At 61.8% G+C, this 19028-nt stretch overlaps 1 protein-coding gene and 2 long non-coding RNA genes across 3 annotated transcripts; all 3 read left to right on the forward strand.

Annotated features, from left to right (window-relative positions):
* The first annotated feature begins 1453 nt into the window (after positions 1-1453).
* Positions 1454-19028, forward strand: SNRNP70 (small nuclear ribonucleoprotein U1 subunit 70). Its single transcript, XM_041713081.2, has 10 exons — positions 1454-1582; positions 3320-3477; positions 5748-5810; positions 6153-6207; positions 6326-6390; positions 6718-6780; positions 7031-7112; positions 13844-13945; positions 16787-16874; positions 18370-19028. The coding sequence occupies exons 2-10, from the start codon at positions 3331-3333 to the stop codon at positions 18989-18991; spliced, it is 1287 nt and encodes a 428-aa protein (XP_041569015.2). The 5' UTR covers positions 1454-1582; positions 3320-3330; the 3' UTR covers positions 18992-19028.
* On the forward strand, positions 7119-9170 carry LOC140681601 (uncharacterized). Its single transcript, XR_012052649.1, has 3 exons — positions 7119-7565; positions 7675-7768; positions 7814-9170. It is a non-coding gene; the product is annotated as an uncharacterized lncRNA (long non-coding RNA).
* LOC140681600 (uncharacterized) lies at positions 12297-13644 on the forward strand. The gene is made up of 3 exons (XR_012052648.1): positions 12297-12962; positions 13015-13074; positions 13226-13644. It is a non-coding gene; the product is annotated as an uncharacterized lncRNA (long non-coding RNA).

Below are 19028 nucleotides of genomic sequence, written 5' to 3' on the forward strand. Positions count from 1 at the left end.
ACCCTGTCCTGGGGGTGTCACCGCTGTCCCCAACCCTCCTGACCCTGTCCTGGGGGTGTCCCCAACCCTCCTGACCCTGTCCTGGGGCTGTCCCCAACCCTCCTGACCCTGTCCTGGGGGTGTCACCGCTGTCCCCAACCCTCCTGACCCTGTCCTGGGGGTGTCCCCAACCCTCCTGACCCTGTCCTGGGGGTGTCACCGCTGTCCGCAACCCTCCTGACCCTGTCCTGGGGGTGTCCCCAACCCTCCTGACCCTGTCCTGGGGGTGTCCCCAACCCTCCTGACCCTGTCCTGGGGGTGTCCCCAACCCTCCTGACCCTGTCCTGGGGGTGTCCCCAACCCTCCTGACCCTGTCCTGGGGGTGTCCTGGGGGTGTCCCCAGGGTGTCCCCGCTGTCCCCAGGGGTTACCCCCCCGCCTTGTCCCCGGGTGCCCCCTCCCCCCCACGTCACCCGGGTGTCCCCAACCCCCCACCCCCCCCCGCCACCACGGGGTGTCCCCGGCCCCTGTCCGTGTCACCGGGTGTCCCCGGCCCGCCGTCCCGCTGTCACCGCCGCTGTCCCGTAAACAGGGTGACAGGGTGGCCCCGCGGTGTCGGGTTCCCCCCCGCGCTAAAAATAACGGGGGGGGGGGTGACCGGACACCCGGGTCCTCCCCCGCCCCCCCCCGGGGTCACCGAGTGTCCCCAAGGGGGGTGACAACCGTGGGGGGGGTGACCGGACACCCCCCGGGTCCTCCCCCGCCCCCCCCCGGGGTCACCGAGTGTCCCCAAGGGGGGTGACAACCCTGGGGGGGGGGTGACCGGACACCCGGGTCCTCCCCCCCCCCCCCGGGGTCACCGAGTGTCCCCAAGGGGGGGTGACAACCCTGGGGGGGGGGAGGGGCAGGGAATGGGTGTCGCCCCTCCCCCACAGCACAAGGGGGGGACACCCCTGGTGGGGGGGGAGGGGCACGAGGGGATCCCCCCCCTCCCCACCCCAAAATTGGGGGGCTGGGGGGGCTGGTGTCACCCTGGTTGTCATGGCAACGGGACAGGTGTTGTCACCTGTGTAGGGGTGGGGGAGGGGAACATCCCGGTTGCCGTGGCAACGTCATTTTGAATTTTTAGGTTTTTTTTAATTTTTTTTTTCTCCGTTGTCATGGAAACCACGCGGGGTGCCCCACGGGGGGGGTGTCAACCTGGTTGCTATGGCAACGAGACGGGCTGTTCCCACCCCCCGTTGCTACGGAGGGAGGGGGGACAGCGCGGCTGTTCTCGGTTGCCATGGAAACCCCCGGCCCGGCAGCGAAGCCCCGCCCACGTTGCCATGGCGCCCGGTGGGGGGCGTGGTCACGGTATTGGTCACGCCTCCTCATCAAGCCACGCCCATAGCAACACCCAATTAAACCACGCCCCTAACAACGATTGGCTCATCATTTATTTGGCCACGCCCCTTTGGCCACGCCCCCTCACGGAACCGTTACCGGCCCTTTCCCCGCCTTTCCGCCGCCGCCACTTCCGGTTTCCCCCCTCACTTCCGTTGGCGCCGCGGCGGGCGCGCATGCGCGGGGCCCGGCGCGCGCGGAGCCGGAGGCAGCGCGGGGTCCGTGAGGGCCGCGGGGGCCGTGAGGGCCGCGGGCTCCGGGAGCGGCTCCGGGAGGGACCCCGAGGGGGCAACGGGCCGGGAGGGACCCGCCCGGGGAAGGGGGAGAGCCCCGGAGCGGCGGGGGGAGCACGGGGAGGGTTGGGGAGGGTGAGGGGGGGGCGCTGCCCTGAGGGGTGAGGGGGCTGAGGGTGTTGGGGGGAGTTTGGGGGGTCTGGGGGGGCGTTTGGGGTGGGATTATGGGGGTCTAGGGGTGTCTGGAGGGGATTTTTGGGGGTCTGAGGGGTGTGTGGGGTGGGGTTATGGGGGTCTAGGGATGTCCGGAGAGGATTTTTGGGGGTCTAGGGGTGGTTTTGGGGGTCTGGGGATGTGTGGGGTGGGGTTATGGGGGTCTAGGGGTGTCCGGAGGGGATTTTTGGGGGTCTGAGGGGTGTGTGGGGTGGGGTTATGGGGGTCTAGGGGTGTCCGGAGGGGATTTTGGGGGTCTAGGGGTGGTTTTGGTGGTCTGAGGGGTGTGTGGGGTGGGGTTATGGGGGTCTGAGGGGTGTGTGGGGTGGGGTTATGGGGGTCTAGGGATGTCCGGAGGGGATTTTGGGGGGTCTAGGGGTGGTTTTGGGGGGTCTGAGGGGTGTGTGGGGTGGGGTTATGGGGGTCTAGGGGTGTCCGGAGGGGATTTTTGGGGGTCTAGGGGTGGTTTTGGGGGTCTGAGGGGTGTCCAGGGTGGGGTTATGGAGGTCTAGGGGTGTCCGGAGGGGATTTTTGGGGGTCTGGGGGTGGTTTTGGGGGTCTGAGGGGTGTGTGGGGTGGGGTTATGGGGGTCTAGGGATGTCCGGAGGGGATTTTGGGGGGTCTGGGGGTGGTTTTGGGGGTCTGGGGGTGTGTGGGGCGGGGTTATGGAGGTCTAGGGATGTCCGGAGGGGATTTTTGGGGGTCTAGGGGTGGTTTTGGGGGTCTGGGGATGTGTGTGGGGTGGGGTTTTGGGGGTCTGAGGGGTGTGTGGGGTGGGGTTATGGGGGTCTAGGGGTGTCCGGAGGGGATTTTTGGGGGTCTAGGGGTGGTTTTGGGGGTCTGAGGGGTGTGTGGGGTGGGGCTATGGGGGTCTAGGGGTGTTCGGTGGGGATTTTGAGGGGTCTGGGGGTGGCTGGTGTGGGGTTAGATGGGCCTGGGAAGGTTTTGGGGTGTTCCAGGTGGGGTTATTGGGGTCTGGGGGTGCCCAGGGTGGGGTTTTGGGGGTCTCTAGTGGGTCTGGGGGTGTCTAGGCTGGGGTTTTGGGGTCTGGAATGGGTCTGGGGGTGGCTGGTGTGGGGTTAGAAGGACCCAGGAAGGTTTTGGGGGTCCCAGGTGAGGTTATGGGGTGCAGTGTGGGGTTTTTGGGGGGTCTGGGGGTGGCTGGTGTGGGGTTAGAGTGACCCAGGAAGGTTTTGGGGGTCCCAGGTGAGGTTATGGGGTGCAGTGTGGGGTTTTGGGGGGTCTGGGGGTGACTGGTTTGGGGTTAGAAGGACCCAGAAAGGTTTTGGGGGTCCCAGGTGAGGTTATGGGGTGCAGTGTGGGGTTTTTGGGGGGTCTGGGGGTGGCTGGTTTGGGTTTAGAGGGACCCAGGAATGTTTTGGGGGGTTGGGGTGGGTTTTTGGGGATCCGGCGTGGGATGAAGCGGCTGCAGCGAGGGCGGAATTTGGGGATTTTTGGGGTGGGTTTTTGGGGTTCAGGGGGTCCTGACCCCACCCCGTGCCCCCCCAGAGCCTCCCAGGATGACGCAGTTCCTGCCCCCCAACCTTTTGGCCCTTTTTGCCCCCCGGGACCCCATCCCTTACCTGCCCCCCCTGGAGAAGTTGCCCCACGAGAAGCACCACAACCAACCCTACAGCGGCATCGCGCCCTACATCCGGGAGTTCGAGGTACCCCAAAGCCCCCAGACCCCCAAAACCCTCCCCAGACCCCAAAGCTCCACCCCAAAACCCTCCCCAGACCCCCAGAACCCCACCCCAGACCCCAAAACCCCACCCCATACCCCAAAACCCCAATCCAGAACTCCCTAAAACTGCCCCAGACCCCAAAACCCTCCCCAGGACTGTCCAAACCCCCCCAGACCCCCACAATTCCCCAAAACCCCACTCCAGAACTCCCCAAAACTACCTCAGACCCCCAAAACCCTCCCCAGACCCCCAAAGCTCCACCCCAAAACTCCCCCAAAACCACCCCAGACCCCCAAAACCCTCCCCAGACCACCAAAACTCCACCCCAGGACTCCCCAAACCCCCCAATCCCCCCAAACCCCACCCCAGAACTCCCCAAAACTACCTCAGACCCCCAAAACCACCCCAGGACTCCCCAAAACTACCCCAGACTCCCAAAACCCTCCACAGACCCCCACAACCCCCACAAAACTCCACCCCAGGACTCTCCAAACCCCCCAATCCCCCAAAATCCCACTCCAGAACTCCCTAAAACCACCCCAGACCCCCAAAACCCTCCCCAGACCCCAAAGCTCCACCCCAAAACCCTCCCCAGACCCCCAGAACCCCACCCCAGACCCCAAAACCCCAATCCAGAACTCCCTAAAACCGCCCCAGACCCCCAAAACCCTCCCCTAAACCCCCCAAACCCCACTGCAGAACTCCCTAAAACTACCCTGGACCTCCAAAACCCACCCCAGATCCTCACAATCCCCCAAAACCCCACCCCAGAACTCCCCAAAACTACCTCAGACCGCCAAAACCCGCCCCCAGGACTCTCCAAAACCATCCCAGACCCCCAAAACCCTCCCCAGACCCCCAAAACTCCACCCCAGGACTCCCCAAAACTACCTCAGACCCCCAAAACCCTCCCCAGACCCCCACAACCCCCCCAAAACTCCACCCCAGGACTCTCCAAAACTACCCCAGACCCACAAAACTCCCCAAACCCCACCCCAGAACTCCCCAAAACTACCTCAGACACCCCCAAACCCTCCCCCAGGACTCTCCAGAACCACCCCAGACCCCCAAAACCCTCCCCAGACCCCCAAAACTCCACCCCAGGACTCCCCAGAACCATCCCAGACCCCCAAATCCCATCCCAGGACTCCCCAAAACTACCTCAGACCCCCAAAACCCCCCAAACCCTACCCCAGGATTCCCCAGAACCACCTCAGAGCCCCAAAACTCCACCCCAGAACTCCCCAAATCCACCCTGGAACCTCATAATCCCCCCCAAAACCACCAAAACTCCACCCCAGAACACCCCAAAACCCTTCTGGAACCCCATCATCCCCCAAAACCACCAAAACTCCACCCCAGAACTCCCCAAAACCACCCCAGACCCCCACAATCCTCCCCTGCATCCCCCCAAATCCCCAAAAACCCCATTCTAGACTCCCCCTGACCCCCATAACCCTGCCCCAAACCCCCTCCCCACCCCAAAGCCCCTCCTGGAACCCCCCAAAAACCCCTCTGTGACCCCCAAAACCCCTCTGTGACCCCCCAAAACCCCTCTGTGACCCCCCAAAACACCTCTGTGACCCCCCAAAACCCCTCTGTGACCCCCAAAACCCCTCTGTGACCCCCCAAAAGCCCTCTGTGACCCCCCAAAAGCCCTCTGTGACCCCCAAAAGCCCTCTGTGACCCCTCAAAAGCCCTCTGTGACCCCACAAAACCCCTCTGTGACCCCCAAAACCCCTCTGTGACCCCCCAAAAGCCCTCTGTGACCCCCCAAAAGCCCTCTGTGACCCCCAAAACCCCTCTGTGACCCCCCAAACCCCTCTGTGACCCCCCAAAACCCCTCTGTGACCCCCCAAAACCCCTCTGTGCCCCCCCAAAAGCCCTTTGTGACCCCCCAAAACCCCTCTGTGACCCCACAAAACTCCTCTGTGACCCCCCAAAACCCCTCTGTGACCCCCAAAACCCCTCTGTGACCCCCAAAAGCCCTCTGTGACCCCCCAAAACCCCTCTGTGACCCCCCAAAACCCCTCTGTGACCCCCCAAAAGCCCTCTGTGACCCCCCAAAACCCCTCTGTGACCCCCAAAACCTCTCTGTGACCCCCAAAACCCCTCTGTGACCCCCCAAAACCCCTCTGTGACCCCCAAAAGCCCTCTGTGACCCCCCAAAAGTCCTTTGTGATCCCCCAAAACCCCTCTGTGACCCCCAAAACCCCTCTGTGACCCCCCAAAACCCCTCTGTGTCCCCCCAGGACCCCCGCGATGCCCCCCCGCCGACGCGCGCCGAGACGCGCGAGGAGCGCATGGAGCGCAAGGTACGTCCAGAACCCCCCAAAACGGGGAAAACCCCCCCAAAATGGGGTGCAGCCCCCCCCCAGAGGGGCTCAGCCCCTTCCCCCCCCCACTGGGAGTGCTGGGGGGGTCCCCAAAACTGTCACCAAGGGGGTGTCACCCCCTAAAATTCAGTCCCCAAGGCAGAACTTGGTTCTGGGTTTTAGGGGATCCTCTTGGGTTGTGCTCCCTCTCCACCACTGGGGTTTTTTGGGGTCCCCACTGGATTTTGGGGGGCTGTGGGTGGCCCCTGTGGGTTTGGGGCCTCTTGAGGTCACCCCAACTCCCATTTTTTGGTCGTTTTTCCCCCTTATTGACCCAAACAGCGGCGGGAGAAGATTGAGCGCAGGCAGCAGGAGGTGGAGTCCGAGCTCAAGCTCTGTAAGTTGGGGGGCGTCCTGTGGGGCTGGGGGGATCCTGTGGGGCTGGGGGGGTTCCATGGGGCTGGGGGGGTCCCCCCTTTTCCTCTGACCCCCCCCTTTTTCCTCTTTTCCCCCAGGGGACCCCCACAATGACCCCAATGCTCAAGGAGATGCCTTCAAAACCCTGTTTGTGGCCAGAGTGGTGAGTGCTGGGGGGAGGAAATGGGGGTCCCCCCAATTTGAGGGGACTCACACCAATTTCTGGGGGTTTTCCAGGTCTTTGAGGGTCTTTTCTCAATTTTTGGGGTTCCCCAATCCACGTGGTCCCCCTTAATTTTGGGTTCTCCCCCCAATCCATGAGATCTCCTTTTATCTTTAGAGTTCTGTGCTGCTCCCCCAAAATATTTGGTGCTCCCTTCAATTTTTGGGATCTTCTCCTGATTCCTGTGTGTTTTCCCAATTTTGGGGATCCCCCAGTTCTTGGGAACCCTCCCCAATTTTAAGATCACCTCTCCTCGTTTCTTTTCAGAATTACGACACGACAGAGTCGAAGCTGCGCCGAGAATTTGAAGTTTACGGCCCCATCAAGAGGGTGAGTCGGGGGGGGGGTCACCCCCAAAAAACACCCCCCAAACACCCCATGGGGGGGTCACACCTGTCCCCCAACCCATTTTTTGGGGTGTCACACCTGTCCCCTCACACCTACAGACGTACCTGGCGTACAACCACCACTCTGTGACCACCCAAACATCCCCGTGACCGCTGCCGGGGGTGGGGGTCACACCTGTGTGCGTCCCCCCCAATTTTTGGGGTCCCTCACCTGTCCCTCACCTGTCCCGCAGATCTACATGGTGTACAACAAGCGCTCGGGGAAGCCCCGCGGCTACGCCTTCATCGAGTACGAGCACGAGCGGGACATGCACTGTGAGTACCCCAGACCCCCCCCCGGACCCCCAAACTCCCCCAGCCCCCCAACTCCGCATGTCTGACCCCCCCACCCACACCTGGGGGACCCCGTGGCCCCCCCGGGCCGGGCGACAGGTAAGTACCGGGACGGGGCCGTGCGGTGACTGAGCGAGGCTACAGGTGGCCAAAGCTACCGGTAGCCAAATACAGGTGGTCAAGGTACAGGTGGTCATGGTACAGGTGGCCAAAGCTACCGGTGGCCAAAATACAGGTGGTCAAGGTACAGGTGGCCAAGGCTACAGGTGGCCAAAGCTACCGGTGGCCAAATACAGGTGGTCATGGTACAGGTGGCCAAATGTTCAGGTGGTCAAGATACAGGTGGCCAAAGCTACTGGTAGCCAAAATACAGGTGGTCAAGGTTCAGGTGACCAAGGCTACCGGTAGCCAAAGGTTCAGGTGGCCAAGATACAGGTGGCCAAAGTTACCAGAAGCCAAATGTTCAGGTGGCCAAGATACATGTGGCCAAGTCTACCGGTAGCCAAATACAGGTGGCCAAAGCTACCGGTAGCCAAGGGTTCAGGTGGCCAAGGCTACCAGTAGCCAAAATACAGGTGGTCAAGGTACAGGTGGCCAAGGCTACAGGTGGCCAAAGCTACCGGTAGCCAAAGGTTCAGGTGGCCAAAGCTACCGGTAGCCAAATACAGGTGATCAAGGTACAGGTGGCCAAGATACAGGTGGCCAAGGGTTCAGGTGACCAAGGCTACTGGTGGCCAAAGCTACTGGTAGCCAAATGTTCAGGTGGCCAAGATAAAGGTGGCCAAAGCTACCAGTAGCCAAAGGTTCAGGTGGCCAAGATACAGGTGGCCAAAGTTACCAGAAACCAAGGGTTCAGGTGGCCAAGATACAGGTGGCCAAGGCTACTGGTAGCCAAGGGTTCAGGTGGCCAAGGCTACCGGTAGCCAAATACAGGTGGCCAAGGCTACTGGTGGTGGAGGTTACAGGTGGAAAAGGCTCAGGTGGAAAGGGCTCAGGTGACCGAGACTGTTGGGTGGCCAAACTAGACGTGGACGGGGCTACCAGCGGTCAAGGGCACAGGTGGCCAAGGTGTAGGTGGCCAAATTTACAGGTGGACAGGGCTACAGGTGGACAGGGCTACAGGTGATGCAGTTTTAGGTAGCCAAGGCTACCGATGGCCAAGGTAACAAGGCTACAGGTGGCCAAGCTGTAGGTAAGCAGGGCTACAGGTGGCCAAAGTACAGGTCGCTGCTTGACTACAGGTGGTGGCCAAGGCTACAGGTGGTGGCCAAAGGAGAGGCAGTGCTGCAGTTGGTGGCCAAGGTAGCCAAACTACAGGCGGCCAAGGTTATGGCTGGTTGACCAACGGTGTGGTTGTCCAACCTACAATTAGTCAGGGCTACCATTGGCCAAGGTTCCAGGTGGCCAAACTATGGGCAACCAAGTCTCCAGTTGGCCAAGGCTTTGGTTAGTCAAATTATGGGGAAGCGAGTCTACGATTGGCCAAGGGTGTCGTTGACCAAGGCTTCAGGTGGCCAAGGCTACCATTGGCCAAATTTATGGGCAGGGCTACTGTTGGCCAAGTGTCCAACTGACCGAATTTTCCATTGGCCAAGACTGGGGGTAGATCTACCATTGGCCAAGTCTCCAGTTGGCCAATCGCCTGTTGGCCAACGTTTTGTTTGTCAAGGCTATCATTGGCCAACCACCCGTTGGCCAAGCGTCCGAGTTGGCCGAGCCCAAGGGTAGAGCTCACGTTGGTCAACCTTCCATTGGCCAACCACCCCATTGGTCAAGCGTCCAGCTGGCCAAGCCTGTGGGTAGTTCTCCCATTGGTCAACCTTCCATTGAGGTTGACCAACCTTCCATTGAGTTTGGCCAAGTGTCCATTGAGGTTGGCCAAGCATCCATTGAGGTTGGCCAAGTGTCCATTGAGGTTGGCCAAGCATCCATTGAGGTTGGCCAAGTGTCCATTGAGGTCGACCGACCTTCCATGGAGGTTGGCCAAGCGTCCATTGAGGTTGGCCAAGCATCCATTGAGGTTGGCCAAGTGTCCATTGAGGTTGGCTGACCATCCACTGAGCTTGGCCACTTTCCATTGAGGTTGGCCGACCTTCCATTGAGGTGGCCAATCTTCCATTGAGGTTAGCCAACCTTCCACTGGTGTTGGCCAACCTTCCATTGATGTTGGCCAACCTCTGTTGACGCTGACCAACCTCCGTTGATGCTGACCAACCTCCATTGAGGTTGGCCAATGTCCGTTGATGTTGACCAACCTTCCATAGAGGTTGACCAACGTCCTATTGAGATTGTCCAACATTCCACTGATGTTGACCAACCTCCCATTGACGCTGACCAACCTCCATCGATGCTGACCAACGCCCGGTTGGCCAAGCCCACCCTGTGGCGTGCGCGTTGTGCCGGCGCCGCTCTCTTTTTCTTTCTCTGTGTCTCTTCATCCCTACACCCCTCGGGGCGGGTGATCAGGGGACGTCCCTGTTGGTTCCGTGGGGGCGTCTCCATTCCAGTGACATCCCCATTGGTTTTGTGGGGGCGTCTCCATTCCGGGCTCATCCCCGTTGGTTCCATGGGGGCGTCTCCATTCCCAGTTGGTTCCACGGGGGCATCTCCATTCCCCGGTTGGTTCCATGGGGACGTCTCCATTCCCCGTTGGTTCCATGGGGGCGTCTCCATTCCGGGGACATCCCCATTGCTTCCATAGGGGCATCGCCATTCTGGTGACCTCCCCATTGGTTCCATGGGGGCGTCTCCATTCCCTGGTTGGTTCCGTGGGGGCGTCTCCATTCCGGGGTCATCCCCATTGGTTCCATGGAGGCGTCTCCATTCCGGGGATATCCCCGTTGGTTCCATGGAGGTGTCTCCATTCTCCGGTTGGTTCCATGGGGACGTCTCCGTTCTGGTGACATCCCCATTGGTTCCATGGGGGCGTCTCCATTCCGGTGACGTCCGCATTGGTTCCATGGGGGCGTCTCCATTCCGGTGACGTCCCCATTGGTTCTGTGGGGGCGTCTCCATTCTGGTGACATCCCCATTGGTTCCATGGGGGCATCTTCGTTCCCCATTGGTTCCTTGGGGGCATCTCCATTCCGGTGACGTCCCAGTTGGTTCCATGGAGGTGTCTCCATTCCCCATTGGTTCTATGGGGGCGTCTCCATTCTGGGGTCATCCTGGTTGGTTCCATGGGGGCGTCTCCATTCCCAGTTGGTTCCATGGGGGCGTCTCCATTCCCCGTTGGTTCCATGGGGGCGTCTCCATTCCCCATTGGTCCCACGGGGGCGTCTCCGTTCCCCGGTTGTTTCCGCGGGGGCGTTCCCCCGTTCCCAGCTCCGGGTTCCTCCCGGTTGTTTCCGCGGGGGCGTTCCCCGTTCCCAGCTCCGGGTTCCTCCCGGTAGTTTCCGCGGGGGCGTTCCCGGCGTCTCGGCGTGCGGTGGGGTGGGACGGAGGCCGGTGGCCGGCCGGGGTTGTATTAACTGTGTTTTATTGTCACTGCAGCCACCTTTGAGATGGCTTTTGCCACTGCTGGCTTGCAGCTGCTCCCATTGCTCCCCCCTCCACACCTCAGTGTATGGTTGGTATAAGGGTTTGTATCCTGGTAAGACACGTTCGTAACCCCCAAAAAACGTGAAACCACCACCCCGGCACCACCCAGGGCTGGGGGAGGGGCTGTGGGGTGGGGGGCACACTGAGAGCCCCCCCCCAACAAACCCCCCCCGCCCCCCAAAAGGGGCAGCGGAGGACTTTTTGGGTTTTTTTTGGGGGGCAGACCCCTCTGCTCGCAGCCGGGCCGGGCCGGGCTGGGGGCGGCGGGGTTGGACCCCCCCTCAATAAATCATTACCTACCCCCCCCCATCATTAATTTAGGGACCCCCCCACGTTTTTTTGGTGGGGGGCTCCTCTCAGTGCCCCCCCCCACCTCACAGACCCCTCCCCAGCGCGGGCAGGGAGCGAATCCCACCTGGAATTCCCAAATTTCCCCACCCCGCCCCCCCCCCAGCACGGTCACGGCACATGTGACCCCCCCCCCCACCCCCCCAGTTTTTTTTTTTTGGGGAGGGGGCCCTCAAGGACCCCCCCCCACCCCCTCACTATGGGGGGTGACCAGGCAGGACCCCCCCAGCCCCCCCAATTTGCCCCCCCCGTGTTTGTTTTGCCCGAGGAAGAGGAGGAGGAGGAAGGCGGGGGGGGGGCTCCGAGTGCCCCCTCCCCACGTGGGTCCCAATGGGGGGTGCCCATGGCGCCCCCCCCCAAAAAAAATATTTTGGGGCCCCCCCAGCAGCCTGGATGTTTGTGTAGGGGGGGGGCAGGTCCCTTAGCGGGGGGGGGGGGCGGGTTTTGGGGGGTGGGAATGAGGGGGGGGCTGAGCCCCCCCCCAAAAAATTGGGGTGCGACCCCCCCACCCCGGTCCCATCGACCGAGGGGGGGTGCGGGAGGGGGGGAGGGGTGAAAATGGCGATTTTTAGGGGAGGGGGGCACCGAGCCCCCCCCCCAATCCCGCAGTGGGGGGGTGGGATGTGTGCGGGGGGGGGTCCCCGGGGTGGGGGGGGGTTTTTTTGGGGGGGGGGTGAGGTAGGACGGGTCTCAGGTAAGGCCCCAGCGCCCGTCCAGGAGCGGCTTCGTCTGGAGGGGCCCCCCCCGGCGGGGGGGGGACACGGACCCGCCCCCCACCGCACCCAGGACCCCGCGAGAGTGGGGGGGGGGGGAAATTTGGGGGTGGGGGGCGTGGGGAGGGGTCTAGGGGGTGGGGGAGGGGCTGCGTCCCTCGTTTGGGGGGGGTCTGAAATGCTACAGGTGATCCCCCCCCCCAAAAATAAATTAAAATTTGGGGAGGGGTGTGAGATGGGGGGGGCAGAGGAGGTAAGGCAGCGCTGGGGGTGCTCCCCAGAATTTGGGGGGGGGGTTAAATAGGTAAAAGGTGACCCCCCCCAAAAAATAATGAGGTGTTGGGGGGGGCGGTTTAGAGGTGAAGGGGGTGAAAGCCCCAAAAAATTTAATTTCGGGGGGGGGGCAATGTACAGGTAAAGGTGGTGACCCCCCCCCCCCCAAAATATGGGGTGTTGGGGGGGTCGGTTTATAGGTGAAGGGGGTGACCCCCCCCCAAAAATAAGGTGGGGGGGTCAAAAAACAGGTTCAGGGGGTGACCCCCCCAAAAAAATGAAGTTGGGGGGGGTCAATAATCAGGTAAAGGTGGTGACACCCCCCAAAAATCAAAGTGGGGGGGGTCAATAATCAGGTAAAGGTGGTGACCCCCCCAAAATAAAATTGGGGGGGTCAAAAAACAGGTAAAGGTGGTGAGCCCCCCAAAAATCAAGGTGGGGGGGGTCAATAATCAGGTAAAGGTGGTGACCCCCCCAAAATAAAATTGGGGGGGTCAAAAAACAGATAAAGGTGGTGACCCCCCCAAAAATAAAATTGGGGGGGGGTCAATAAACAGGTAAAGGTGGTGACCCCCCCCCAAAAAATTAAAGTGGGGGGGGCAATGATCAGGTGAAGGTGGTGACCCCCCCAAAAATAAAATTGTGGGGGGGTCAAAAAACAGGTAAAGGTGGTGACCCCCCCAAAAATAAAATTGGGGGGGGTCAATAATCAGGTAAAGGTGGTGACCCCCCCAAAAATCAAGGTGGGGGGGGTCAATAATCAGGTAAAGGTGGTGACCCCCCCCAAAAAATTAAAGTGGGGGGGGGCAATGATCAGGTAAAGGACCCCCCCAAAAATAAGGTGGGGGGGTCAAAAAACAGGTAAAGGTGGTGAACCCCCCAAAAATAAAATTGGGGGGGTCAATCAGGTAAAGGTGGTAAACCCCCCTAAAAATCAAAGTGGGGGAGCAATGATCAGGTAAAGGTGGTGAACCCCCCCAAGAAATCAAAGTGGGGGGGTCAATAATCAGGTAAAGGTGGTGACCCCCCCAAAAATAAAATTGGGGGGGGTCAAAAAACAGGTAAAGGTGGTGAACCCCCCCAAAGAATCAAAGTGGGGGGGGGTCAATAATCAGGTAAAGGTGGTGACCCCCCCAAAAATAAAATTGGGGGGGGTCAATAATCAGGTAAAGGTGGTGACCCCCCCAAAACCAAAATTGGGGGGGGGTCAATCAGGTAAAGGTGACCCCCCCAAAATAAAATTGGGGGGGTCAAAAAACAGGTAAAGGTGGTGATCCCCCCCAAAAATCAAAGTGGGGGGGTCAATCAGGTAAAGGACCCCCCCAAAATAAGGTGGGGGGGTTTATTTATGGGTTTTTGGGGGGGTCAATATCCAGATAAAGGTGCTGACCCCCCCCCCCCAAATTACAATTTTGGGGTGGGGGGGTCAATCTGCAGATGGAGGTGACGACCCCCCCCCAAAAAACCCCCAATTCGGGGTGGGGGGGGTCCATAAACAGGTGAAAACCCCAAATTTTGTGGTGTTGGTTTTGGGGTGGGGTTAATTTTTTTTTGGGGGGGGGGGTCTCACAGTCTTTAACCCTTTCCTTTACAGCCATATCATTTTTTTGGGGGGGGGGGGTCACACCCCTTTAACCCCCCCCCCCTTAAAATTCTCCCCACAAAACCCACGTGGGGATTTTGGGTAATTTTGTCCTTTTTTTTGGGGTGTGGGGTGGGGAAGGAGCTGATTTTTTTGGGGAGGGGGGGGCGGGCGGATGTGACCCCACTGTGGCTGACCCCCACCCTCCCCCCCATTTTTCCCCCCCCCTCGGGACCCCTCCCCAAAATCTTTTACAGCCGCCTACAAACACGCGGACGGGAAGAAGATCGACGGGCGCCGGGTGCTGGTGGACGTGGAGCGGGGCAGGACCGTCAAGGGCTGGCGGCCCCGGCGCCTGGGTGAGCCCCCTCCCCAAATTAACCCCCTCCCCAAAATCCGGGGGGTCCGCCGGGCCTACAGCGGGGCCGCACCCCCAATTCGGGGCTTTTTCGCCTCAAAATTGGGGTCTGGAATGGGCGTATTTGTATTTTTGGGGGTTTTTGGTGCTTCCTCCCATTTTTGGGTTTTTTGGTGCTTCCTCCCATTTTTTGGGGTTTTTTTGGTGCTTCCCCCCATTTTTTGGGGTTTTTTTGGTGCTTCCCCACATTTTTTGGGGTTTGTTCAGGGCCTCCCCCCATTTTTTGGGGTCAGTTTTGGGTTTGGGGGGTCAGTTTTGGGATCAGGGGTCAGTTTTGGGGTCAGTTTGGGGTTTGGGGTCAGTTTTGGAGTCAGTTGTGGGTTTTTGGGGTCAGTTTGGGGTTTTGGGGTCAGTTGTGGGGTTTTGGGTCAGTTTGGGGTCGGGTCAGTTTTGGTGGGTCAGTTTTGGAAATTTGGGGTTTTGGGGTCAGTTTGGGGTTTGGGGTCGGTTTTGGGGTCCCTGAGCCCCGTGTCCCCCCGGGGGAGGTTTGGGGGGATCAGTTTGGGGTCAAAGGGCAGTTTTGGGGTCAGTTGTGGGTTTTTGGGGTCAGGGGTCAGTTTTGGGGGGTCAGTTTTGGAGTCAATTTGAGGTTTGGGGGGTCAGTTTGGGGTTTGGGGTCAGTTTTGGGGTCAGTTGTGGGTTTTTGGGTCAGTTTGGGGTCAGGGGTCAGTTTTGGGGACCCTGAGCCCCGTGTCCCCCCAGGGGGAGGTTTGGGGGGTCAGTTTTGGGTTTGGGGAGTCAGTTTGGGGTCAGTTTGGGGTTTGGGGTCAGTTTTGGGTCACTTTGGGGTTTGGGGTCAGTTTGGGGTCAGGAGTCAGTTTGGGGTCAGTTTTGGGGTCCCTGACCCCCGTGTCCCCCCAGGGGGAGGTTTGGGGGGTCAGTTTGGGGTCAGTTTTGGGGTCCCTGACCCCCGTGTCCCCACAGGGGGAGGTTTGGGGGGTCAGTTTGGGGTCAGTTTTGGGGTCCCTGACCCCCGTGTCCCCACAGGGGGAGGTTTGGGGGGTCAGTTTTGGGGTCAGGGGTCAGTTTGGGGTCAGTTTTGGGGTCCCTGACCCCCGTGTCCCCACAGGGGGAGGTTTGGGGGGTCAGTTTGGGGTCAGGGGTCAGTTTGGGGTCAGGGGTCAGTTTGGGGTCAGTTTTGGGGTCCCTGACCCCCATGTCCCCACAGGGGGAGGTTTGGGGGGTCAGTTTTGGGTTTGGGGGGTCAGTTTGGGGTCAGAGGTCAGTTTGGGGTCAGTTTTGGGGTCCCTGACCCCCGTGTCCTCACAGGGGGAGGTTTGGGCGGTCAGTTTGGGGTCAGGGTCAGTTTGGGGTCAGTTTGGGGTTTGGGGTCAGTTTTGGGGTCCCTGACCCCCGTGTCCCCACAGGGGGAGGTTTGGGGGGTCAGTTTGGGGTCAGGGGTCAGTTTGGGGGGTCAGTTTTGGGGTCCCTGACCCCCGTGTCCCACAGGGGGAGGTTTGGGGGGTCAGTTTGGGGTCAGGGGTCAGTTTGGGGTCAGTTTTGGGGTCCCTGACCCCCGTGTCCCCCCAGGGGGAGGTTTGGGGGGTCAGTTTGGGGTCAGGGGTCAGTTTTGGGGTCAGTTTTGGGTTTTGGGGTCAGTTTGGGGTCAGGGGTCAGTTTGGGGTCAGGGGTCAGTTTTGGGGTCCCTGACCCCCGTGTCCCCACAGGGGGAGGTTTGGGGGGTCAGTTTGGGGTCAGGGGTCAGTTTTGGGGGGTCAGTTTGGGGTTTGGGGTCAGTTTTGGGGTCAGTTTTGGGTTTTGGGGTCAGTTTGGGGTCAGGGGTCAGTTTTGGGGTCTCTGACCCCCGTGTCCCCACAGGGGGAGGTTTGGGGGGGTCAGTTTGGGGTCAGGGGTCAGTTTGGGGTCAGTTTTGGGGTCCCTGACCCCCGTGCCCCCACAGGGGGAGGTTTGGGGGGTCAGTTTGGGGTCAGTTTTGGGTTTGGGGGGTCAGTTTGGGGTCAGGGGTCAGTTTGGGGTCAGTTTTGGGGTCCCTGACCCCCGTGTCCCCACAGGGGGAGGTTTGGGGGTCAGTATGGGGTCAGGGGTCAGTTTGGGGTCAGTTTTGGGGTCCCTGACCCCCGTGCCCCCACAGGGGGAGGTTTGGGGGGTCAGTTTGGGGTCAGTTTTGGGTTTGGGGGGTCAGTTTGGGGTCAGGGGTCAGTTTGGGGTCAGTTTTGGGGTCCCTGACCCCCGTGTCCCCCTGGGGGAGGTTTGGGGGGTCAGTTTGGGGTTTGGGGTCAATTTTGGGGTCCCTGACCCCCGTGTCCCCACAGGGGGAGGTTTGGGGGGTCAGTTTGGGGTCAGGGTCAGTTTGGGGTCAGTTTTGGGGTCCCTGACCCCCGTGTCCCCACAGGGGGAGGTTTGGAGGGTGAGTTTGGGGTCAGTTTTGGGTTTGGGGGGTCAGTTTTGGGGTCTCTGACCCCTGTGTCCCCACAGGGGGAGGTTTGGGGGGTCGGTTTGGGGTCAGGGGTCAGTTTGGGGTCAGTTTTGGGGTCCCTGACCCCCATGTCCCCTCAGGGGGAGGTTTGGGGGGTCAGTTTTGGGTTTGGGGTCGGTTTTGGGGTCCCTGACCCCCGTGTCCCACAGGGGGAGGTTTGGGGGGTCAGTTTGGGGTCAGTTTTGGGGTCCCTGACCCCCGTGTCCCCACAGGGGGAGGTTTGGGGGGTCAGTTTGGGGTCAGGGGTCAGTTTTGGGGTCCCTGACCCCCGTGTCCCCCCAGGGGGAGGTTTGGGGGGTCAGTTTGGGGTCGGTTTTGGGGTCCCTGACCCCCGTGTCCCCACAGGGGGAGGTTTGGGGGGCACCCGGCGTGGCGGAGCCGACGTCAACATCCGTCACTCGGGGAGGGACGACACCTCCCGCTACGATGAGCGGTGAGTGGGGACCCCCGGGACCCCCGGGGTGGGCACTGGGACCCCCGGGACCCCCGGGGTGGGCACCGGGACCCCCGGGATGGGCACCGGGACCCCCTGGGTGGGCACCGGGACCCCCGGGGTGGGCACCGGGACCCCCGGGATGGGCACCGGGACCCCCGGGATGGGCACAGGGACCCCCGGGGTGGGCACCGGGACCCCCGGGATGGGCACTGGGACCCCCGGGGTGGGCACCGGGACCCCCGGGATGGGCACTGGGACCCCCCGGGATGGGCACTGGGAGCCCCGGGATTGTCACTGTCACCCCTGGGACCCCCGGGGTGGGCACCGGGACCCCCAGGGTGGGCACCGGGACCCCCGGGACCCCCGGGGTGGGCACCGGGACCCCTTTGTCACCCCTGGGACCCCTTTGGGACCCCCAGGATTGTCACCAGGACCCCCGGGATTGTCACCAGGACCCCTTTGTCACCCCTGGGACCCCTTTGTCACCCTTGGGACCCCTTTGTCACCCCTGGGACCCCTTTGGGACCCCCGGGATTGTCACCAGGACCCCTTTGTCACCCCTGGGACCCCCGGGGTGGGGACAGGGGACCCCAAGGACCCACTGTGTCACCTCAGGGACCCCCGGGCCACCTCAGAGACCCCCTTGAGAACCCCTGAATTGGCTCAGGGACCCCCTAAATTGGCTCTGGGACCCCCAGGACACCTCAGGGACCCCCTTGGGACACCCTAAATTGAGTCAGGGACCCCCTTGGGACCCCCTAACTTGGCTCAGGGACCCCCTAAATTGGCGCAGGGACCCCCTAAATTGGCTCAGGGACCCCCTGGAATGGGTCAGAGACCCCCTTGGGACCCCTAAACTGCCTCAGGGACCTCTAGGACACCTCAGGGACCCCCTTGGGACACCCTAAATTGGGTCAGGGACCCCCTAACTTGGCTCAGGGACCCCTAAATTGGCTCTGGGACCCCCAAGACACCTCAGGGACCCCCTTGGGACCCCCTAAACTGCCTCAGGGACCCCCTAACTTGGCTCAGGGACCCCCTGGAATGGGTCAGAAACACCTTTGAGACCCCCTAACTTGGCTCAGGGACCCCCTAAATTGGCTCTGGGACCCCCAGGACACCTCAGGGACCCCCGTGGGACCCCCTAAATTGGCTCAGGGACCCCCTAAATTGTCCCAGGACACCTCAGGGACCCCCTTGGGACCCCCTAAATTGGCTCAGGGACCCCCTTGGGACCCCTAAATTGGCTCAGGGACCCCCTAACTTGGCTCAGGGACCCCCTAAATTGGCTCAGGGACCCCCTAAACTGCCTCAGGGACCCCCTAAATTGGCTCTGGGACCCCCAGGACACCTCAGGGACCCCCTTGGGACCCCCTAAATTGGCTCAAGGACTCCCTAAACTGGGTCAGGGACCCCCTAACTTGGCTCAGGGACCCCCTAAACCGGCTCAGGGACCCCCTGGAATGGGTCCTGAGCGCCGCCGCGCCCGCAGGGACCGGGAGCGGGAGCGGGAGCGGGACCGCCGGGAGCGCTCTCGGGAACGGGACCGGCGCCGTTCGCGCTCCCGGGAGCGGCGGCGGCGGACGCGGAGCCGCGAGAAGGACGAGCGGGAACGGAAACGGGGCGGGAGCCGCGACCGCAGCAAAGACCGAGACCGCGACCGCGACCGCAAACGCCGCTCGCGGTCCCGGGACCGAAAACGCGACCGCGACCGCGACAAGAAGGACGAGGCGGCGCTGGAAGCGATGGAAGCACCGGAGGAGCTCGGAGGGAGCGGCGGGGAGCCCGGAGCCACCGAGGGGATGGCGGGGGAGGCGGCGGAGAAACGGGAGAGGGAACGGGAGCGGCGCCGCGGGCACCGGGAGAGGGAGAGGAGGAGGGAACGGGAGCGGGAGCGCGACCGGGAGCACAAACGGGAGCGGGAGCGGCGCGACGAGAGAGCGGCCGGGAGCGGCACCGGGAGCGGAACCGGTACCGGCACCGGGGGAGCGGAGGGAGGAGAGGCGGGACCCGGCGGGGACGCGGAGATGTTCGGGGCCGCGGAGGGGATGGCGGCGGCCGATGGGTACATGGGCGCGGAGAACGGCTACCTGCTGGAGCCGCCGCTGGAGTGAGCGGCTAATTAATAAAGGGCTTTTAGTGGAGAATAAA

The sequence above is a fragment of the Taeniopygia guttata genome, chromosome 37, assembly GCF_048771995.1.
Source record: "Taeniopygia guttata chromosome 37, bTaeGut7.mat, whole genome shotgun sequence".
Taxonomy (NCBI): domain Eukaryota; kingdom Metazoa; phylum Chordata; class Aves; order Passeriformes; family Estrildidae; genus Taeniopygia; species Taeniopygia guttata.